At 38.5% G+C, this 19,933-nt stretch overlaps 2 protein-coding genes across 2 annotated transcripts in view; both read left to right on the top strand.

Annotated features, from left to right (window-relative positions):
• The window catches only part of ttc27 (tetratricopeptide repeat domain 27), a 133,259-nt gene that overhangs the window by 52,596 nt on the left and 60,730 nt on the right, over window positions 1-19,933 (top strand). The gene's annotated exons all lie outside the window — the stretch shown is intronic.
• On the top strand, window positions 6,545-7,614 carry LOC137090654 (uncharacterized). The gene is made up of 2 exons (XM_067454600.1): window positions 6,545-7,239; window positions 7,313-7,614. Exons 1-2 carry the CDS (start codon window positions 6,785-6,787, stop codon window positions 7,491-7,493), a joined length of 636 nt encoding a protein of 211 aa, XP_067310701.1. The 5' UTR covers window positions 6,545-6,784; the 3' UTR covers window positions 7,494-7,614.

Genomic DNA, 19,933 nt, shown 5'->3' with positions numbered 1-19,933 from the left:
ATATTGCTCAAAAAACATACCATTTCCTGTCACAGTCTATGGTTTGCTGCCTGCTGTTCTTAAGAAAAATCCTCCAAGTTCTGTAAATTCTTTGATGTTCCCAACATGCACCGCACATTTGTGTTTTTCTCCACTCTTGTAAAGTTTGAACAATTTAGGGGCTCATACACAAAGCTATGCCAGTCAATAATTCATGAGAAGACAACACACAATATTAAGAACCAAGAGTATTAAATACAGTACAGTTGGTGTTCATTTAAGCTATTATTTTCTTTGAGAATATATTCTAATATATGCTACCTTTTGTAGGCGAAAAATACTTCTTCTTTTTTTTAGTCTACAGGGTTATGTAAACGCCTGAGCTCAGCTGTATAAGACCTTTTCTGACATCTGTATGCTGTTGAGGATTTGACTTTCAGTCGTTGTAATGTCAGAAAGAGGGAGATTTATTATTTTGACATGTCTTTATATTTTCAAGTGTAGCAGTTTTTGACAGCCTGGGTGAGAATGATGGACAGATTGAAAACTGCCCATTTCCTTTCAGCTCATTCACTCAAAACTCGTGTTACAAGAGAGTGAAAAGCCATTGGAAACCTAAATGGTTAGGTATGAGGAGAGCAAAACTCACTGAGCTAATGAAGACACTTCTCTGCCAGCAGGTCATATTTTCTTCCCGATACTCTAAAAGCCACTTCCGGGTAATTTGAATTAGTTCAATGTTTCAGCCACAGCCACACAAAAACAATTTGGGAAGGTACTCTGAAGCCACTTCTTTTAATTTGTAGCGAGCTTCCCACCATTAAGATGTGGCTATTCTTATTAGCAAACACCCTCAACTAAAGCATCACCTACTGCATGTTCTTCTTAATCGATATGTACCGGTAAATGAAATAAAGCCCTGCGGCGGAGACGCGTCTGTAAAAGCAGCCATGTGCTCAACGCCACGCTGTCTGCATCTGCTGTGAACATAATTTTTAACCACCAGCAAATTAGCATACAAAGAATTTTTAAATCAGTAACCTGTGCCCACCAACAGCCTCAATTATTTAAAGTCTGTTATTGCTGTGGACAGTTATGTGTGATTTATATCCATTTACAAATGTTGCTGACAGTGAAATCGACCATGTTAGAATCAGAAATGTGTGTCTTGCTCTATTGTGGGAATGCCATGTAGTGCAATGGTTGGTCACAGATGATAATAACATGATACTTTTTATATACTGTGGGTGTGATTGGGGTAAGCTATGTTTTACTAAAGTTGACCAATAGGCATAGAGTAGAGGCATGAAGCATGTTGTCACGATACCAAAATTATGACTTCGATACGATACCAGACTAAAATACCTCGATGCCGATACTAAATCGATACCACATAATAGAAAAAACATAATATAAATAATATGACAACAGAACTTATTCATTGTTTTATTTGTTTACTAAAAATTCACTTAGCCAGCATGTTCCTGCCCTGGTTTTTGACCATTCCCTCCTTTTATTGCTATAATAACTACATACCAGTGTGAACATCCTTACAGAGATCACATTATCAATCATGTTTTCATTCACTAACCTTTTACTTAATTCTGAACGGGTTGGGATGACCAAAATCTTATTTTATGACATGAGTAATAATATTTTTTAAATGTAATCTTATAATTATAATATAGTTTTTCAAGTGTATCTGTTTTTAAAAATAAGCAAAAATGCTAAAGACGTTCACTAAAGACACATCCGACTGTGTTTACCCCAATACTCGCCAGACTGTGCATTTTTACATATGTTTGACCATTCAAACCCAAATAATAATCCGGGAAAGAACTGAATGGCGATCGCATGTTTGTTGTCTGAAAGGCGTGTGTGTGTGTGTGTGTGTGTGTGTGTGTGTGTGTGTGTGTGTGTGTGTGTGTGTGTGTGTGTGTGTGTGTGTGTGTGTGTGTGTGTGTGTGTGTGTGTGTGTGTGTGTGTGTGTGTGTGTGTGTGTGTGTGTGTGTGTGTGTGTGTGTGTGTGTGTGTGTGTGTGTGTGTGTGCGCGTGCGCGCGCGCTTCAGGTCAGAGTCCGGTAGAGCGAGCACGTACCGCTCCACGCCTTTTCTTCTCATGCGCGCATATTTCTGTTGCTTTCTTTATCATGCGTTGCGCGAATATATTTAACTCTTCTACTTCCAATGTTTGAACAGTGGAAGCAGAGCTCTGCACACACATCCTGACACCTCCCGCCACACATGACGCAAATTAAGAAATACTTACAGTACAGTGAACTCAGTCATGTTGAAGAAAACAATTTGAAATGATTTGAGCTTTGTGACATGGTGCATTATCCTGCTGGAATAGCCATCAGAGGATGGGTACATGGTGGTCATAAAGGGATTGACATGGTCAGAAACAATGCTCAGGTAAGCACTAAGGGTCCTAAAATGTGCCAAGAAAACACCCCCCACACCACCACCAGCCTGCACAAGGCATGATGGATCCATGTTCTTATTCTGTTTATCCATCTAAATGTCTCAACAGAAATCAAGACTCATCAGACCAGGCAACATTTCAATCAGACCAGGCAACATTTCAACTTTCCAATTTTGGTGAGCTTGTGCAAATTGTAGCCTCTTTTTCCTATTTGTAGTGGAGATAAGTGGTACCCGGTGGGGTCTTCTTCTGTTGTAGCCCATCCGCCTCAAGGTTGTGCGAGTTGTGGCTTCATAAATGCTTTGCTGCATACCTCAGTTGTAACGAGTGGTTATATCAGTCAAAGTTGCTCTTCTATCAGCTTGAATCAGTCGGACCATTCTCCTCTGAAGTCAAGTACCCACAGTCAGTGATGGTCTGCAGTGCCATGTCAGCTGCTGGTGTTGGTCCACTGTGTTTTATCATGGGCAGGGTCAATGCAGCTAGCTATCAGGAGATTTTGGAGCACTTCATTCATATTTCCATCTGCTGAAAAGCTTTATGGAGGTTTTTCAGCACGATCTGGCACCTGCTCACAGTGCCAAAACCACTGGCAAATGGTTTACTGACCATGGTATTACGGTGCTTAATTGCCCTGCCAACTCTCCTGACCTGAACCCCATAGAGAATCTGTGGGATATTGTGAAGAGAAAGTTGAGAGACGCAAGACCCAACACTCTGGATGAGCTTAATGCCGCTATCGAAGCATCCTGGGCCTCCATAACACCTCAGCAGTGCCACAGGCTGATCGCCTCCATGCCACGCCGCACTGAAGCAGTCATTTCTGCAAAAGGATTCCCGACCAAGTATTGAGTGCATAACTGAACATAATTATTTGAAGGTTGACTTTTTTTTTGTATTAAAAACACTTTTCTTTTATTGGTCGGTGAAATATGCTAATTTTTTGAGAATTTTGGGTTTTCATGAGCTGTATGCCAAAATCATCAGTATTAAAACAATAAAAGACCTGAAATATTTCAGTTGGTGTGCAATGAATCTAAAATATTTGAAGGTTAATTTTTATAATTACATTATGGAAAATAATGAAATTTATCACAATATGCTAATTTGGACCTGAATAAATGTGTGTGTGTGTGTGTGTGTATGTGTATATATATATATATATATATATATATATATATATATATATATATATATATATATATATTAGGCATGTGCCGATATCAATTTTTCATGCTGCGATTAATTCATGACGTTTTATCACGATATACGATATTATCACAATATTTAAATAAGTTGCAAAAAAAAGTCATTGAGAAATCAATGTTATGTGGTCTCTTGATTTTTTTCAGAGCTGTAAAAGTAAAATTTTCAAACAGATTAAAGTGCAAAAGAATTAGGTTATAAAGAACAACAGGTAGGCTTACAAATTACAATAAGGTCTCATTAGTTAATGCATTTACTAAGATTGAGCAATAGCTACATTTGGTACAGAAAGTATAATGTTTTTGTTAATGTTAGTTAAGAAATACTGATCATTGTTAGTTTTATCTTAGGTCCATTAAAAGTTATTTTGATTTTGATTTTAATGTTATTAAAAAGTAACTAAGAAATTAACATAGAATGATTAATTCTTTATAAGTATTTTTCATTGTCAGTTTGGTAATAATGAATTAACATGTTAACTAATGAAGTCGTATCTCAAAGTTATACTGAACAATAACAAATAATTAGAACATTTCTAATTATTAGGGTTGTAGTCCAGATTAAAACATAAAAATGTTTAAATTTGAAAATATATAGCCTATTAAGTCTTTAAGTATTAAGTATTTGGTGCTGTGATGAACAACATTGAGATTACAAAAACGAATGGCTGTTTTAAAAACTACACGCGTTTTTTTGTTTGTTTGCTGGTTTCCGGGGTAACCGACTTCATTCTGCAGTTCATCAGCGCCCTCTGCTGTCACTGAGCGGCACTTCAGCAGCACGTCTCCTTCACCGGTTCAGTCATGTGCAAACGCACGTTGGGCTTGTTTATATCTGAGCGTGTCCCTTTGACGCAGAATACAGCGGTGTTGAGCATTTATACGGTTGATGGGCAAAGTATTCTTGAGTGCATTATAAAAAAAATTATAAATTGTTAATAAATTATTATTTACGATATTTTAAAGTGCCCACAATAACAATATCGTGCATATTCATTATCGTGATAAATCGCATTATCGAAAATCGGCACATGTCTTATATATATATATATATATATATATATATATATATATATATATATATATATATATATATATATATATATATATATATATATATATATATACACACAGTCCCTGACAAAAGACTTGTCGCTTGTGTACAAATTGACCTAAAGTGCCGCTTAAATATATTTCTAATCAAGATTTTTTTTACAAGAAATGGCTCATTTTAATCCCACCAACTTTTGTGATAATGTTTCAGTGAAAAACTGTTAAGTACTTTCAAAAAGTATTCTAATATTCACAGCTTGGTAAAGCCCATTGAGTCAATTTTTGCAAAGACATAAGTGTTGTCACCTTGTCATATGAGCTTCACCTGTGACTAATAATGGATCAATTAGGTCTCAAGTGTGTATAAAAAGAACCCCAGTACGCTAGACCTTCACATCAACTGCAACTAGTCCTCTGCAAACATGCCTAAGATTCACCCTGAGACTAAAGTTTTCATTATCAAGAGGCTGAAGATCAGATCCACTGCTGATGTGGCAGACACCTTCAATGTGTCTCAGCGTCAAGTACAGAGGATAAAAAAAAGATTTGAAGAGACTGGAGATGTTTTTGACAAGCCCAGGTCAGGCAGACCCTGCAAGACAACTGCTCGAGAGGACCGTTTGTTGGCTCGAAAATACAAGGCCAGCCAATTTTCCACTGCAGCAGAGCTCCACGAGACCAGGTCACCTGAAGTCCCTGTGTCAACCAGAACAGTTTGTCGAATTCTGTCTCGAAATGGCCTCCATGGTCGAATCAGTGCCCAGAAGCCAGCACTAAACAAAAGACAATTGAAAAACCGTGTGGCATTTGCCAAGGCCCACAGCCTGCTAAAAGGATGGACGCTGGAAAAGTGGCAGAAGGTGGATTTTTCCGATGAATCTTCTGTTGAATTACACCACAGTCGCCGCAAATATTGCAGGAGACCTACTGGAGCCAGAATGGATCCGAGATTCACCCAGATAACAGTGAAGTTTGGTGGCGGAAAAATCATGGTCTGGGGTTACATCCAGTGCGAGAGATCTGCAGGGTGGAAGGCAACATCAGTAGTCTAAAATACCAAGAAATCTTAGCTACCTCTTATTCCCAACCATAAAAGAGGCCAAATTCTGCAGCAGGACGGTGCTCCATTGCATACTTCCATCTCCACATCAAAGTTCCTCAAGGCGAAGAAGATCAAGATGCTCCAGGATTGGCCAGCCCAGTCACCAGACATCAACATCATTAAGCATATGTGGGGTAGGATGAAAGAGGACGCATGGAAGACGAAACCAAAGAATATTGATGAACTCTGGGAGGCATGCAAGACTGCTTTCTTAGCTATTCCTGATGACGACTTCAATAAATTGTATGAATCCTTGCCAAACCGCATGGATGCAGTCCTTCAAGCTCATGGAAGTCATACATGGATCTCACAGCACCACAACTTAATTTGCTGACATATTTTTGTATTTGCAGTAAATTTGTTCAATTTCTGTATAGGCAACAAAACTTTTGTCTTGCCAAAATTTGACCTTTCTGTCTTGATTAAATGATAAATATTTTTTCTATGAAAATTATTTATTTCAGTGCATTAAACATCATTTGGGAGGGTTTTAGCTTTTCATATGAGCTATTTCTAACACCAATTAATTAATTAAAAGTCAGGTTAATATCAGGTATTTCTAGAAAATAGATAAGCGACAAGACTTTTGTCAGGGACTGTATATATATATATATATATATATATATATATATATATATATATATACATATATATATACAGTCATATATATATATATATATATATATATATATATATATATATATATATATATATATATATATATATATATATATATATATATAAACTCAGCAAAAAAAGAAACGTCCCTTTTTCAGGACTGTGTATTTCAACAATAATGTGGTAAAAATCCAAATAACTTTACAGATTTTCATTGTAAAGGGTTTAAACAATGTTTTCCATGCATGTTCAATTAACCATAATCAATTAATTAACATGCACCTGTGGAATGGTCGTTAAGACCTTAACAGCTTACAGAGAGTAGGCATTTAGGGTCACAGTTCTAAAAACGCAGGACACTAAAGAGACTTGTCTACTGACTGTGAAAAACACCCAAAGAAAGATGCCCAGGGTCCCTGCTCATCTGCGTGAACGTGCATTAGGCATGCTGCAGGGAGGCATGAGGACTGCTGATGTGGCTAGGGCAATAAATTGCCGTGTCCGCACAGTGAGACGCCTAAGACAGCGCTACAGGGAGACCGGAAGGACAGCTGATCATCCTCGCAGTGGAAGACCACGTGTAACAACACCTGCACAGGATCGGTACATCCGAATATCACACCTGCGTGACAGGTACAGGATGGCCACAACAACTGCCCGAGTCACACCAGGAACACACAATCCCTCCATCAGTGCTCAGACTGTCCGTAATAGGCTGAGAGAGGCTGGACTGAGGGCTTGTAGGCCTGTTGTAAGGCAGGTCCTTACCAGACATCACCAGCAACAACGCCGCCTATGGGCACAAACCCACCTTCGCTGGACCAGACAGGAGTGGCAAAAAGTGCTCTTCACTGATGAGTCACGGTTTTGTCTCACCAGGGGTGATGGACGGATTCGTGTTTATCGTCGAAGGAATGAGCGTTACACCGAGGCCTGTACTCTGGAGCGGGATCGATTTGGAGGTGGGGGGTCCGTCATGGTCTGGGGCGGTATATCACATCACCATCGGACTGAGCTTGTTATCATTGCAGGCAATCTCAATGCCTTGCGGTACAGGGAAGACATCCTCCTCCCTCATGTGGTACCCTTTATGCATGCTCATCCGGACATGATCCTCCAGCAGGACAATGCCACCAGCCATACTGCTCATTCTGTGCATGAGTTTCTGCATGACAGCAATGTCAGTGTTCTGCCATGGCCAGCGAAGAGCCCGGATCTCAATCCCATTGAGCATGTTTGGGACCTGTTGGATCGCAGGGTGAGGGCTAGGGCCATTCCCCCCAGAAATGTCCAGGAACTTGCAAGTGCCTTGGTGGAAGAGTGGGGTAACATCTCACAACAAGAACTGTCAAATCTGGTCCAGTCCATGAGGAGATGCACTGCAGTACTTCAAGCAGCTAGTGGCCACACCAGATACTGACTGATACTTTTGATTTTGAGCCTCCCTTCATTCAGGGGCACATTATTCTATTTCTGTTAGTCACATGTCTGTAAAACATTTTTAGTTTATGTCTTATGGTGTTGACTCTTTTAGTGTTCATACAAATATTTACACACATTAAGTTTACTGAAAGTAAAAACAGTTGAAAGTCAGAGGACGTTTCTTTTTTTGCTGAGTTTATATATATATATATATATATATATATATATATATATATATATATATATATATATATATATATATATATATATATAATATTCAGCTATAAGGTGGTATGTGTGTATACTGAATTAACATATTATTGTATTGCCATGAAACATGATCTATACCATTGTATTTCACTTTTTTTGTCTTTCTGTCCTCTTCTGCTGTATTTGCACACAAACAATCTGAAGCCGCACTTGTTCAACTTTGTCTAATCCTCTTTAACAGTTATTTAGCTCATTTTCAAGAGTGATGTTTTAGCTTGTCCTCCTCCTAAGTTGTTTTCTTTTCTAATTTATACTTGGGTTACTGCCCTACCCGTCTTCACGGACTCTGAATCTATTTGCATTCATTAGAAGTTGCCTTTCTCTGGCTCTCGGAGGACCTCGTCTGTTCCGCCTCTCCTCGTTGTTCAAAGCTTGATATCTTTATTTGTATGTGCAATGAAGTGAGTCCTCTGATCTCTCATTCTGCTGTGTGCACTTCTCTCTTAAACTCTCCCACGTCTTGGAATATGGTCCGTTCTTTTCTAGTGTTTTTGTGTTACGGCCAGTTAGAAATTTTCCCCAAGAAAGTATTAAGTGACTTTCCCAGACAACTTTAACCTTGACAGGACATGTTCCTACGCTTTGACAAATACACGCACCTGTTCTCATGGCCGTGGCGCTGAGGAGTTGGTGGTCTCTCCTTGAAGTTAAACCCTCCTAATCAACACCTTTTAAAATCACAGAGTGTTCAGGAACCCATTTAGGTGTGTTACTGTGAAATATGGGTCTCCATCTGTGGAAGGCTTGACTGTGTCTGACAGCTTTAGCAAACAATTCTAAGCCAATTCGAATGTGTCAACACCGTCACCGTAAGTCATCAGATATGCCAATCTCAGGTTTGCTTAAGGTGCGTGGCTCTGACTGACGGGGCGAAGCAGTGTGATGGATTGGAATGAGAAGTAAAAAGGGAACGAGGAGGAAAAATGTCTCCAGAGTCTGACCCAGAGGTTTGCATCATATGCGGCAAAAGCTGTTAAGAGTCAGGTCCCTCTGGAAAAATAATCTACACTTCGAGCAAAGAGTTCAAACAGCAGTTTCCTGTGCCTGATGGAGCTCTGCTTTCTGCATGAACTCTAGAGTCCATATTTTAAGCTTCTTGGAAACCAAATTAATGGTGTAGAATAGGTCTATGAGTCAGTTTGGGGTGAGGACATCCTTTGCCTCTCGACATAATTCAATTTAAAATTCATTGTAGTTGATGAATTTGTGCTCATAAACACTAGAATGAGATGAAATAATGATTATTTGTGTGGTTTTTATGGTTGGGACTGGTTGTGTATTTGTAATGGTTGGTATGGTTGGGAAAATGGAATCATTTTAAAACTGTATGCAATACTCGTCTCATCAGGTTAACATTGTTTAAAAAAAAAAAAAAATCACCCCCCCCCGACTAGTTTTTTTAAAAATGAAAATCTGGATATGCAATATGTCTAAAGGAAGAACAGAGCCTCTGCTTTTGCTTAATGTATTCTTTTCATCATTTGAAAATATATGACATGTATATCTCCTGGATATGACGTCAAGGCTTGGACATTTATTTTCATTATAGGTCTAACATTAGCTGTATGATATCAAAAACTGAAGAATGTTCCTTACCGCATGCTGCAATACATGTCATCCGTTGCCATCTGAACAATCTTTTTCTTTTCGCTCTTCTGATACTTTTCAGCTTTCTCTTTTTGCAAAATGTCTATGGTGGAAAATGTTATCTTTCTGTGAAAGATAATAAAAACTTGCACAGGAAACAAATACCTTATATACATTCCCGCCAAATCACAGAGATGCCGATTCGCGTGGGACTAATATTATCACAGGACCTCTGTGTTCAGCAAAATATGGTAGGTCATTTGCGGGGGAATTTTTACGTTACAAATTATAGACGTGGCTGATTCGCATGGGATTAAGATCACAGAAAACCTCTGCAATTATTACAAATCAAACGAGGTCCTCAGGCAATACTAGTCCCGTGCGAATGGGGATATAGTGTCCCTTACCGTATAACAGTGAAAACACCGAACTTTCTTTCCTTGGCAGTGAAAGAGTTAGTATTTAGCACTATTGGCACAGGATTAGTATTATCTAGGGACCTCTATGATTTAGGAATTACTCCCCCACATCTAAATTTTGCGTGGCACATTTGCACGGGATAAGCAAAGCCTGTGATTTTACTCGAATTTACTGACTTCTCCCAGATATGATGTCAAGACTTTGTTATAGATATAGCTGTATGAAATCATAAACAGGCATCAATATCGTTTTGATTATTTTATAGTAATAAATAAACATAATTTTGTTCAGTTATCGAACAGACTCCATGAACTGAGCACAGACCAGCGGCAGGAGTCAGATTTAATTTATCATGAGTGAGAAGCTGACACACGGCGGAAGATTCAGTTTCAAAACAAAATGTAAAAGCACCTATTTAAACAAGCTTGTCATTGTACTGTTCTGTTCTGTTTTTCATTAAGAACAGTATTGATGTTAATATTAAACACACCATTCAATCAGTTTACTCCCAAATTGATACTCATTCTAAAGTGAAAGTATAATCCATGCGGCTGCACGGGAATTCATAACGGTGCGCATTATGAATTGCAGACTTTATTCTTCGTGAAAGATAAAGGTGGAAATGCTAACAGAAACAAAAAAATTGCAAAAATTATATACGATCCGCCTAATCCTGGCCAAATCACAGAGATGTCGATTCGCACGGGACTAATATTATCACAGGACCTCGGTGTGCAGCGAAATATGATAGGTAATTTGCGGGGTAATTTTTACAGATATGGCCGATTCAGACGGGATTAAGATCACAGACGTTCTCTGCAATTATTACAAATCACCAGAGGTCCCTATAATACTAATCCCGGGCGAATGGGGCTTTTGTTAACATTAGTTAATAAAAACGATTTGTTTGTTCATTTTAGTTCTACGTGCATCACTAATGTTAATAAATGCAACTTTTTATTTTAATATTGTATTAGTAAATGTTGAAAATAATACTAAGTTTAATAGGCTAAATGCTGTAGAAGTATTTTTCAGTCTCTTTTTTATTATATGAACATTTATGAATATTTGAATTTACTATTGATTATTAAAAAAATATTGAGTTGTTAACATAATTCTTATACAAATTCTTACATCTACATCCTCCAAAAGAAGACTATGATATGAAAATTAGTCATGATGTGACTTCTTCTCTCTGTAGTTGTCTAATTGGGTGATTCATTTTGAGAAAATGCAAGCAGCAGTCTTCTGATTAGGTTTTGGTTAATTTCAAAGGTAAAAAAGCTATAATAACCGAGCTATAATAACAATGTTCATCAGTAGTTTGGTGTGTGCCAGGCTATTTTTTTGTACTATGTGCTATTAAACTCCCTGAATGTCGTTTCTGGATGTTAGTTTTACTGAGTTTCGTTTTTAAATGCATGAGCTATACAGCATTTCCTATTTAACCTGCATTATAGTACTGGAACTATCCAAGAATAACCAGTGAGATGGAGCGTAACGATGGGTGGGGACTATCATTTATATGTCAGGATTATTTATTTTCTTCATCCTCAAAATGAGGTCTTTTCAGGGAAGCCAGGGAAGGGGACGTGTTCGTGGCTGAGTTAGCACTTCTGTAGGAACAGCAGGGAATACTTTCATAGCCCAGCCGTTTAATGCTGCAAACACCTCTTTCCTCTCATTTAATCATTTCGTGAAGGGTGGGAGGATGATAAAAATGTGTGCTGTCAGAAAAAAATACATTGACGTACACTCCCTCAAAGGATGAGGATGTGTTCTTTTTGTGTTTGCGGTTATGTGTGTTTATGAGAGCTCATTGTAATAACTCTTTGCATAAATGTCCCGTTGCCCAATGGATGACATTTGGTGGTGAGTTTCTCTGGGTTTAATGATCGAGCCATTGATTGACCTCATACTGTTGCACATACAGCTGACAATGAGTGTATTGAATGAACAATCTCATAATTTAAGTGATGAATCATTTAGGGCTTATTTGTCAATGCGCATTACTAGGATCTTTTGGGCATCAATAGGCATTTGTTGCATCATACACTATCCCGTACTGACACCAATGTTTATATGCTTTCAGAAATCAATCCAATACCATGTTTGGCTGTGTTCCCAGATGCATATTAAGCATGGTTCTGGATCACACTTAATTGGTAAATCAGGTTTGAGCAACCTTTTTTAGTTGACTGTATGTCCAGGGATGCTAGCTCTTTAAATAATGAGTTTGATGAGATCACTCACTAAAGCTTTTTTGTTTATTTGTTCAGCTTCATTTTAAGCCATTTTCATCATTTTTAAAAGGATTTTGCTTCAGACTGCTGTCTTATTTCTCTTCTTGGTCCTTCTCCTAAACCGCTGGTCTTGGCCGTGGGAAGAGTAACATCATTCGGATCAAAATCCCCCCTCGTAAGTGCCAAACCCGCTTCAGTTTCAAAGAGTTCCTCATCTGAGATGAATCATAGAGGTTTTGAGGCTATTCTGGTCTGATCTCTTTGTTTCGTGATGTCATGGGTGGAAGCATCTCTACTAGTCACTGTCAAAAGCGAGCCCAGCAGTTGGCAAAACCACCTGGGCAGTTTGTACTTCCTCTATCTGTCAGCACTTTCCAGCTGTTTTGGCCAGCAGACCACATGCGGTCACCTCCAGGGTGGGACGTTTGAGCTTGTGTCAGAGGTTTAGTTTCCGATGATCATTGAACCCCCATCAGCGGATCTCAGTCCCTCCTACACTAGGTCAACGTAGTGATGGCATTATGTATGTAATGCGAGCTTGTGTTTGTTTGGTTGGATTGGGTCGTTTCCTCGCTTGTTACCCATGAGGCCGATACTTATGTTGATCTCACCGATGTCCTCTGGCCAAGGGCAGTGCACTGTTGGCTGCACCGTGTGCCTAAATCCAGTGCAGCCGAGTGCGAACACATTGGCTTTTCCAGGGCAGTGTGTCCTGTCAGATCTAAGGTGAGCACCTGCGCTCATAAATCTTTTGTTCACAGAGATGGGCGTCTCCATAGGGCAATGCCAGGTCTGCACATCTTGAGAATATTTCAGTCAACAGTGGCTAATTTGAGCCTGGACATGGGGCGGTCGTGTCGCCTGCTGTTGTTCATGATGTCATTTTGTGTGAGTGTTTTTTACACTTTGGGCACTTATGTCTCAGGGGTTGATTTTTACTAATTGAACTTTTCTTTTTGCCATAGAAAGAGCACATTAACTTTGTACCATGCCTTCATTCAGATTTGGCTACTCTTCAAATGGCTTTTATGTATAGATTTAGTTTTAGTCTGGGTCAGAATTTCAGTAAGCTATAAATAATATTGTTTTTATTTTAAACTATGATTATATGAATAGTAATTTCAAAAATGTTGTGAACATGATTTATATATGTCTGTCATTAAATCCTCACAGAATTTGAATAAATTATTTTCTAAAGTTAGTGTACTTGTTTGCCAAAGAGACAGTAGTGTCATTAAGCTTGGAATAAATTATTACAAATAATGCAAAGAAAACGCAAAAGAATTGGAGGAATTGTTTTGGAGATGTGGTGGACATGACACTGGTGGGAAAAAAGAACTCTCCTGTACTACCATTCAACGGTTTTTACTTTTTTCCAGCAAGTATGCATTAAACTGACCAAAAGTAAAAACATTTATAATGTATGATTTCTATTCCAAAAAAATGCGGTTCTGTTAGCCTTTTTAAAACATTTATTGTGGTTACAAAAATATTAAGCACCACTTGTGCATCAAATAAGCATATTCAAATGATATCTAAAGGATTCTGTGACACTGAAAACTAGAGTAATGACTGCTGAAATTTAGTTTAAGGTGTCAATAGTTGAAGAAACACCCTTCTACAGGTTTGAATAAATTCCCCACTCTTTCTCTAATTCTTGCTTGAAGGTTCTTTCTTGCAAGTTCTGTCAGAATGAGAGAGCATCTGTTTTGTTTTTTACCTGCAGTGTTCAGAAAGCATGTCGGTGTCAGCTTGATGTGATGCTTTGTAAAGCAGGCAAAACGCAGTTGATATTATATGTGGGACAGAAGCCGATTTAAAACATTCATGTCTTGACTTTCAGTTCTAGTGGGCTGTATATTTGTATAACACTTTAAATGCTGTTAGTGTAGTTTGGATGAGAAGAAAGATGCCTTAAAGTCAGAATGAGATGAGTTTAATTTATATATATATATATATATATATATATATATATATATATATATATATATATATATATATATATACATTACTTTGATCTGTGGGTGACTTTTCTCTACTGACCCTTTAGATTTAAGAGTCTGAGGATTAGACGTTAATGAGACATTTGCTCATTCACTTTAGAAATATGCACCTGATTTAGATCGAATTTGTTTTCCCTCCCTTGTCTGAGCAGTGAGAGTTTATTTATGAAACAACAGTGTGAGGTTTTAATTTCCCTTCCATTCTCTTTGGCATACTCATGTTACATGCCCTAATTTTCTGGTCATTTTCCCATACTACTGTCCATGACGTGATCTGGGCTTGTCCTTGTGTCTTCCTGAAGGTCGAAAGACCAGCTATGACGATACAGGCAGAGAACAAACAAGCCCTTTCCTTCCACTTTAGAGATTTACTTAATCTCCGTGACAGATTGATTGCACCCCATGGTCAGTTTGATTCAACACCTGTGTTCTTATAGCCATTGACATCATAAAAGATGTTACAGTCAGTTTATTGACGTTGTTTTCCAACAGCTTTTCCATCTTCTGCTGATCTACAGTCTGCTGATGCCAGTCTCCACTGGCTGGTTGTGTGTGCAGGCATCTTTCCAGTCTACATGTGGATCCAGGAGTCTGCAGGCTGGTTAGATGGTTGTCACGTGCCCAGCAAACATCACGGTTATTTACTGTCCGCTTTTTATCTTTGCCACACACATTGAATGTCTACAAATATTGAATCATTTGAATGAAGTGAAGCACATTTACTTTTTTGCATTTTTTGCTTTCTTTTAAGGTATACATTTTATCTGTGCATTCTCTGGGAAACTTGCCGTTATTGCCATGCTCTACTGTTTGAGCTACAGGAATGCAGGTGTCTTTAGTTCATGATTTGTTTTTGTTCAGTACTTTTTCTTTTAGGAGTGGGTGGTATGACCAAAATATTTTTGCTGCAAATTAGGACTAAGCGATATATTGAGTTTGTACAATATAGCAATATATTTTTTTAGAAAGGATTTGTAATGAGGCAAAACTGTTTATATCGATATACAGAAGATTGATACGAACGCATCTAAAAAAATAGAGTACGCAGAATGAGCTGATGCAGGGAAAGTGCATGATACAATTAGTCCTAAACATGCTTTATATTAAGGGCTTCAAAATAACTGCTAAGGATATAGTTAACATGTATAGTTTAAAGCAGCTTGCCCTGTCAGATTGTGCTGACAGACAGATAAATACTTGTGCTTAATGCAGTTGAAATGTGGTGCTTTCCTCAGTGCATAACTTACATTTCACAGGTATATTCTCCATCTGTATGTTAGAAAGTCATGCAAATGTCCATTTTGTTGTCAGGATGAGCCTTCTTCAAGTGAAGCTCTGCTAAAATTCAGGCTTCTGTAAATGAGCACCGCCACATGCAGACTCAAAATAGTATAAATAGTTCTTAAATATTGGACAAGTCTAGAAAATTGCAACTTTTCATTTTCTGTCGGTCTTAGTACATGATGTAACTATACATATCACAACATGTAAATGGGAAAATGCTGGGTTTTTTTGTCACTTATTGAGCATATACAGTCCCTGACAAAAGTCTTGTCGCTTATCTATTTTCTAGAAATACCTGATATTAACCTGACTTTTAATTAATTCATTGGTGTTAGAAATAGCTCATATGAAAAGCTAAAACCCTCCCAAATGATGTTTAATGCACTGAAATAAATAATTTTCATAGAAAAAAATATTTATCATTTAATTAAGACAGAAAGGTCAAATTTTGGCAAGACAAAAGTTTTGTCGCCTATACAGAAATTGAACAAATTTACTGCAAATACAAAAATATGTCAGCAAATTAAGTTGTGGTGCTGTGAGATCCAAATTTAATATCTTGTATGACTTCCATGAGCTTGAAGGACTGCATCCATGCGGTTTGGCAAGGATTCATACAATTTATTGATGAAGTCATCAGGAATAGCTAAGAAAGCAGTCTTGCATGCCTCCCAGAGTTCATCAATATTCTTTGGTTTCATCTTCCATGCATCCTCTTTCATCCTACCCCACATATGCTCAATGATGTTCATGTCTGGTGACTGGGCTGGCCAATCCTGGAGCATCTTGATCTTCTTCACCTTGAGGAACTTTGATGTGGAGATGGAAGTATGCGATGGAGCACCGTCCTGCTGCAGAATTTGGCCTCTTTTATGGTTGGGAATATAAGAGGTAGCTAAGATTTCTTGGTATTTTAGACTATTGATGTTGCCTTCCACCCTGCATATCTCTCGCACACCCCCATACTGGATGTAACCCCAGACCATGATTTTTCCGCCACCAAACTTCACTGTTTTCTGGGTGAATCTCGGATCCATTCTGGCTCCAGTAGGTCTCCTGCAATATTTGCGGCGACTGTGGTGTAATTCAACAGAAGATTCATCTGAAAAATCCACCTTCTGCCACTTTTCCAGCGTCCATCTTTTTAGCAGGCTGTGGGCCTTGGCAAATGCCACACAATTTTTCAATTGTCTTTTGTTTAGTGCTGGCTTCAGGGCACTGATTCGAACATGGAGGCCATTTCGAGACAGAATCCGACAAACTGTCCCAAACACAGGGACTTCAGGTGACCAGGTCTCGTGGAGCTCTGCTGCAGTGGAAAATGGCCTTGGATTTTCAAGCCAACAAACGGTCCTCTCGAGCAGTTGTCTTGTGGGGTCTGCCTGACCTGGGCTTGTCAAAAACGTCTCCAGTCTCTTCAAATCTTTTTTTTATCCTCTGTACTTGACGCTGAGACACATTGAAGGTGTCTGCCACATCAGCAGTGGATCTGGTCTTCAGCCTATTGATAATCAAAACTTTAGTCTCAGGGTGAATCTTAGGCATGTTTGCAGAGGTCTAGTTGCAGTTGATGTGAAGGTCTAGCGTACTGGGGTTCTTTTTATACACACTTGAGACCTAATTGATCCATTATTAGTCACAGGTGAAGCTCATATGACAAGGTGACAACACTTATGTCTTTGCAAAAATTGACTCAATGGGCTTTACCAAGCTGTGAATATTAGAATACTTTATGTATATATTATGTATATAATGTATATATATATGTGTGTGTGTATGTATGTGTGTGTGTGTGTGCATGTATGTATGTATATATATATGTATATGTATATACTAGGGGTTGAACGACTTCCATTTTTTTAAAGTCGACATTTATGTGATGAAATTTGAGTCGACGTCGACTAGTCACTGATGATGTCATTAATGAACAAATAAGCCTGAGCCTTGAGCTGAGACGCGAACACGGGTCTTCTTGTGCACAGCTATGGCATATGATACAGCACTGCCCATAAGGTTATTGCTCCTACATAACAGCTTTTGTATCAGTTCTTTTGTCTTATGGTCGTTATATTTCTCACAGATTTCTGAATAAGATACAGATAAGTAGCACAATAAAGATTACATGTATATGAATGCATTAGTAAGTGATTGCGTGTGAATTAATTCTACCTGCCAGCGTCTCTACTAATAGTGAAGCTGTGAGTTTGTTATCAAGAAATATATGCTAGAACTTTTCAGTTTCTAAGCTATTTTATTGATAAATCACAGAACAGTGTTGATACATTTCTGCGCTACTAAATGGTTTTGTGTGAGGCGCGCGATCTCCGCGTGATGTGTGTGTGTGTGTTGCAATGTAGCACGCAGTTTAGCGTGATGATTAACTTTCCTGTACAATAAGCCTCCATTCTCCCGATCAATTTAGAGCATCCAGATGGTATAATCAAACATGCTGTGGAGAGCTCTTGGAGTATGCATTAATTTGTAATTTTAACCTGTTCAAAACAGAGCCTGCATGTCAGGAAATTGTTTATCCTGTTGCGCCCTCTATAGGCCAGCGACTAGTCGACGTCGAGCTTAAAGCGTCATGACAGAGCATTAAGGTCGACTAGTCGATTAGTCGACTAGTTGGTGCAACCCCTAGTATATACAGTGCCTTGCGAAAGTATTCAGCCTTCTTAAACTTTGCGACCTTTTGCCACATTTCAGGCTTCAAACATATATAAAAGTGTAATTTTTTGTGAGGAATCAACAACAAGTGGGACACAATCATGAAGTGGAATGAAATTTATTGGATATTTCAAACTTTTTTAACAAATCAAAAACTGAAAAATTGGGCGTGCAAAATTATTCGGCCCCTTTACTTTCAGTGCAGCAAACTCTCTCCAGAAGTTCAGTGAGGATCTCTGAATGATCCACTGTTGACCTAAATGACTAATGATGATAAATAGAATCCGCCTGTGTGTAATCAAGTCTCCGTATAAATGCACCTGCACTGTGATAGTCTCAGAGGTCCGTTTAAAGTGCAGAGAGCATCATGAAGAACAAGGAACACACCAGGCAGGTCCGAGATACTGTTGTGGAGAAGTTTAAAGCTGGATTTGGATACAAAAAGATTTCCCAAGCTTTAAACATCCCACGGAGCACTGTGCAAGCGATAATATTGAAATAGAAGGAGTATCAGACCACTGCAAATCTACCAAGACCTGGCCGTCACTCTAAACTTTCAGCTCATACAAGGAGAAGACTGATCAAAGATGCAGCCAAGAGGCCCATGGTCACTCTGGATGAACTGCAGAGATCTACAGCTGAGGTGGGAGACTCTGTCCATAGGACAACAATCAGTCGTATACTGCACAAATCTGGCCTTTATGGAGTGGCAAGAAAAAAAACATTTCTTAAAGATAACCATAAAAAGTGTCGATTAAAGTTTGCCACAAGCCACCTGGGAGACACAACAAACGTGGAAGAAGGTGCTCTCGTCAGATGAAACAAAAATTGAACTTTTTGGCAACAATGCAAAACGGTATGTTTGGCGTAAAAGCAACACAGCTCATCATCCTGAACACACCATCCCCACTGTCAAACATGGTGGTGGCAGCATCATGGTTTGGGCCTGCTTTTCTTCAGCAGGGACAGGGAAGATGGTTAAAATTGATGGGAAGATGGATGGAGCCAAATACAGGACCATTCTGGAAGAAAACCTGATGGAGTCTGCAAAAGACCTGAGACTGGGACGGAGATTTGTCTTCCAACAAGACAATGATCCAAAACATAAAGCAAAATCTACAATGGAAGTTCAAAAATAAACATATCCAGGTGTTAGAATGGCCAAGTCAATGGCATGCGTGCGTGTGTAGCACACACACACACACACCAGGTTAGGGTAAGCCTATATTTCGCAACAGCCCAACTGCAAATTCAACCCTAAAAAGGCTGAGGTTACATAATCATGTCCGTTTTTTGATAATCTGCTCCATTTCTTTGACATTTACAGTACATTTTAATACAAATGCCCCTTGTAACATTAAAGAACTACCAAAGAAACCTTTTGTTGCAAGTCATATGCCAAACTGTAATTTTATACACACAGTCTCAGCAATGATCTGACATGGATTTGGTTGGTAATAAATTCCAGAGAAATGAGAGAATCCCTTTCATTGCTTGTTGGGTGTATCATCTGTAATATGTCACCTGACAAGCAATTTCAAATACTTGTAATACTGAAACCATCCAGAAGATCATTTTATATTTTATATTATGAAAATTTAATCATAATAGAAATATAATTTAATCATATAGCTGCAGCGTTTATGTGACGGTCTC

Source organism: Pseudorasbora parva, chromosome 10, assembly GCF_024679245.1.
Source record: "Pseudorasbora parva isolate DD20220531a chromosome 10, ASM2467924v1, whole genome shotgun sequence".
In the NCBI taxonomy this organism is placed as follows: domain Eukaryota; kingdom Metazoa; phylum Chordata; class Actinopteri; order Cypriniformes; family Gobionidae; genus Pseudorasbora; species Pseudorasbora parva.
The sequence above is the reverse complement of the archived record's forward strand: the minus strand, read 5'-3'. Positions and strand labels throughout refer to the sequence as shown.

Excerpts from the sequence above, each read along its gene's own strand:
- LOC137090654 (XM_067454600.1), top strand. The coding sequence starts at position 6,785 with ATGCCCAGGGTCCCTGCTCATCTGCGTGAACGTGCATTAGGCATGCTG. Across the intron at positions 7,240-7,312 it reads AAAGTGCTCTTCACTGATGA|GCCTGTACTCTGGAGCGGGA; the intron begins GTCACGGTTTTG and ends CGTTACACCGAG.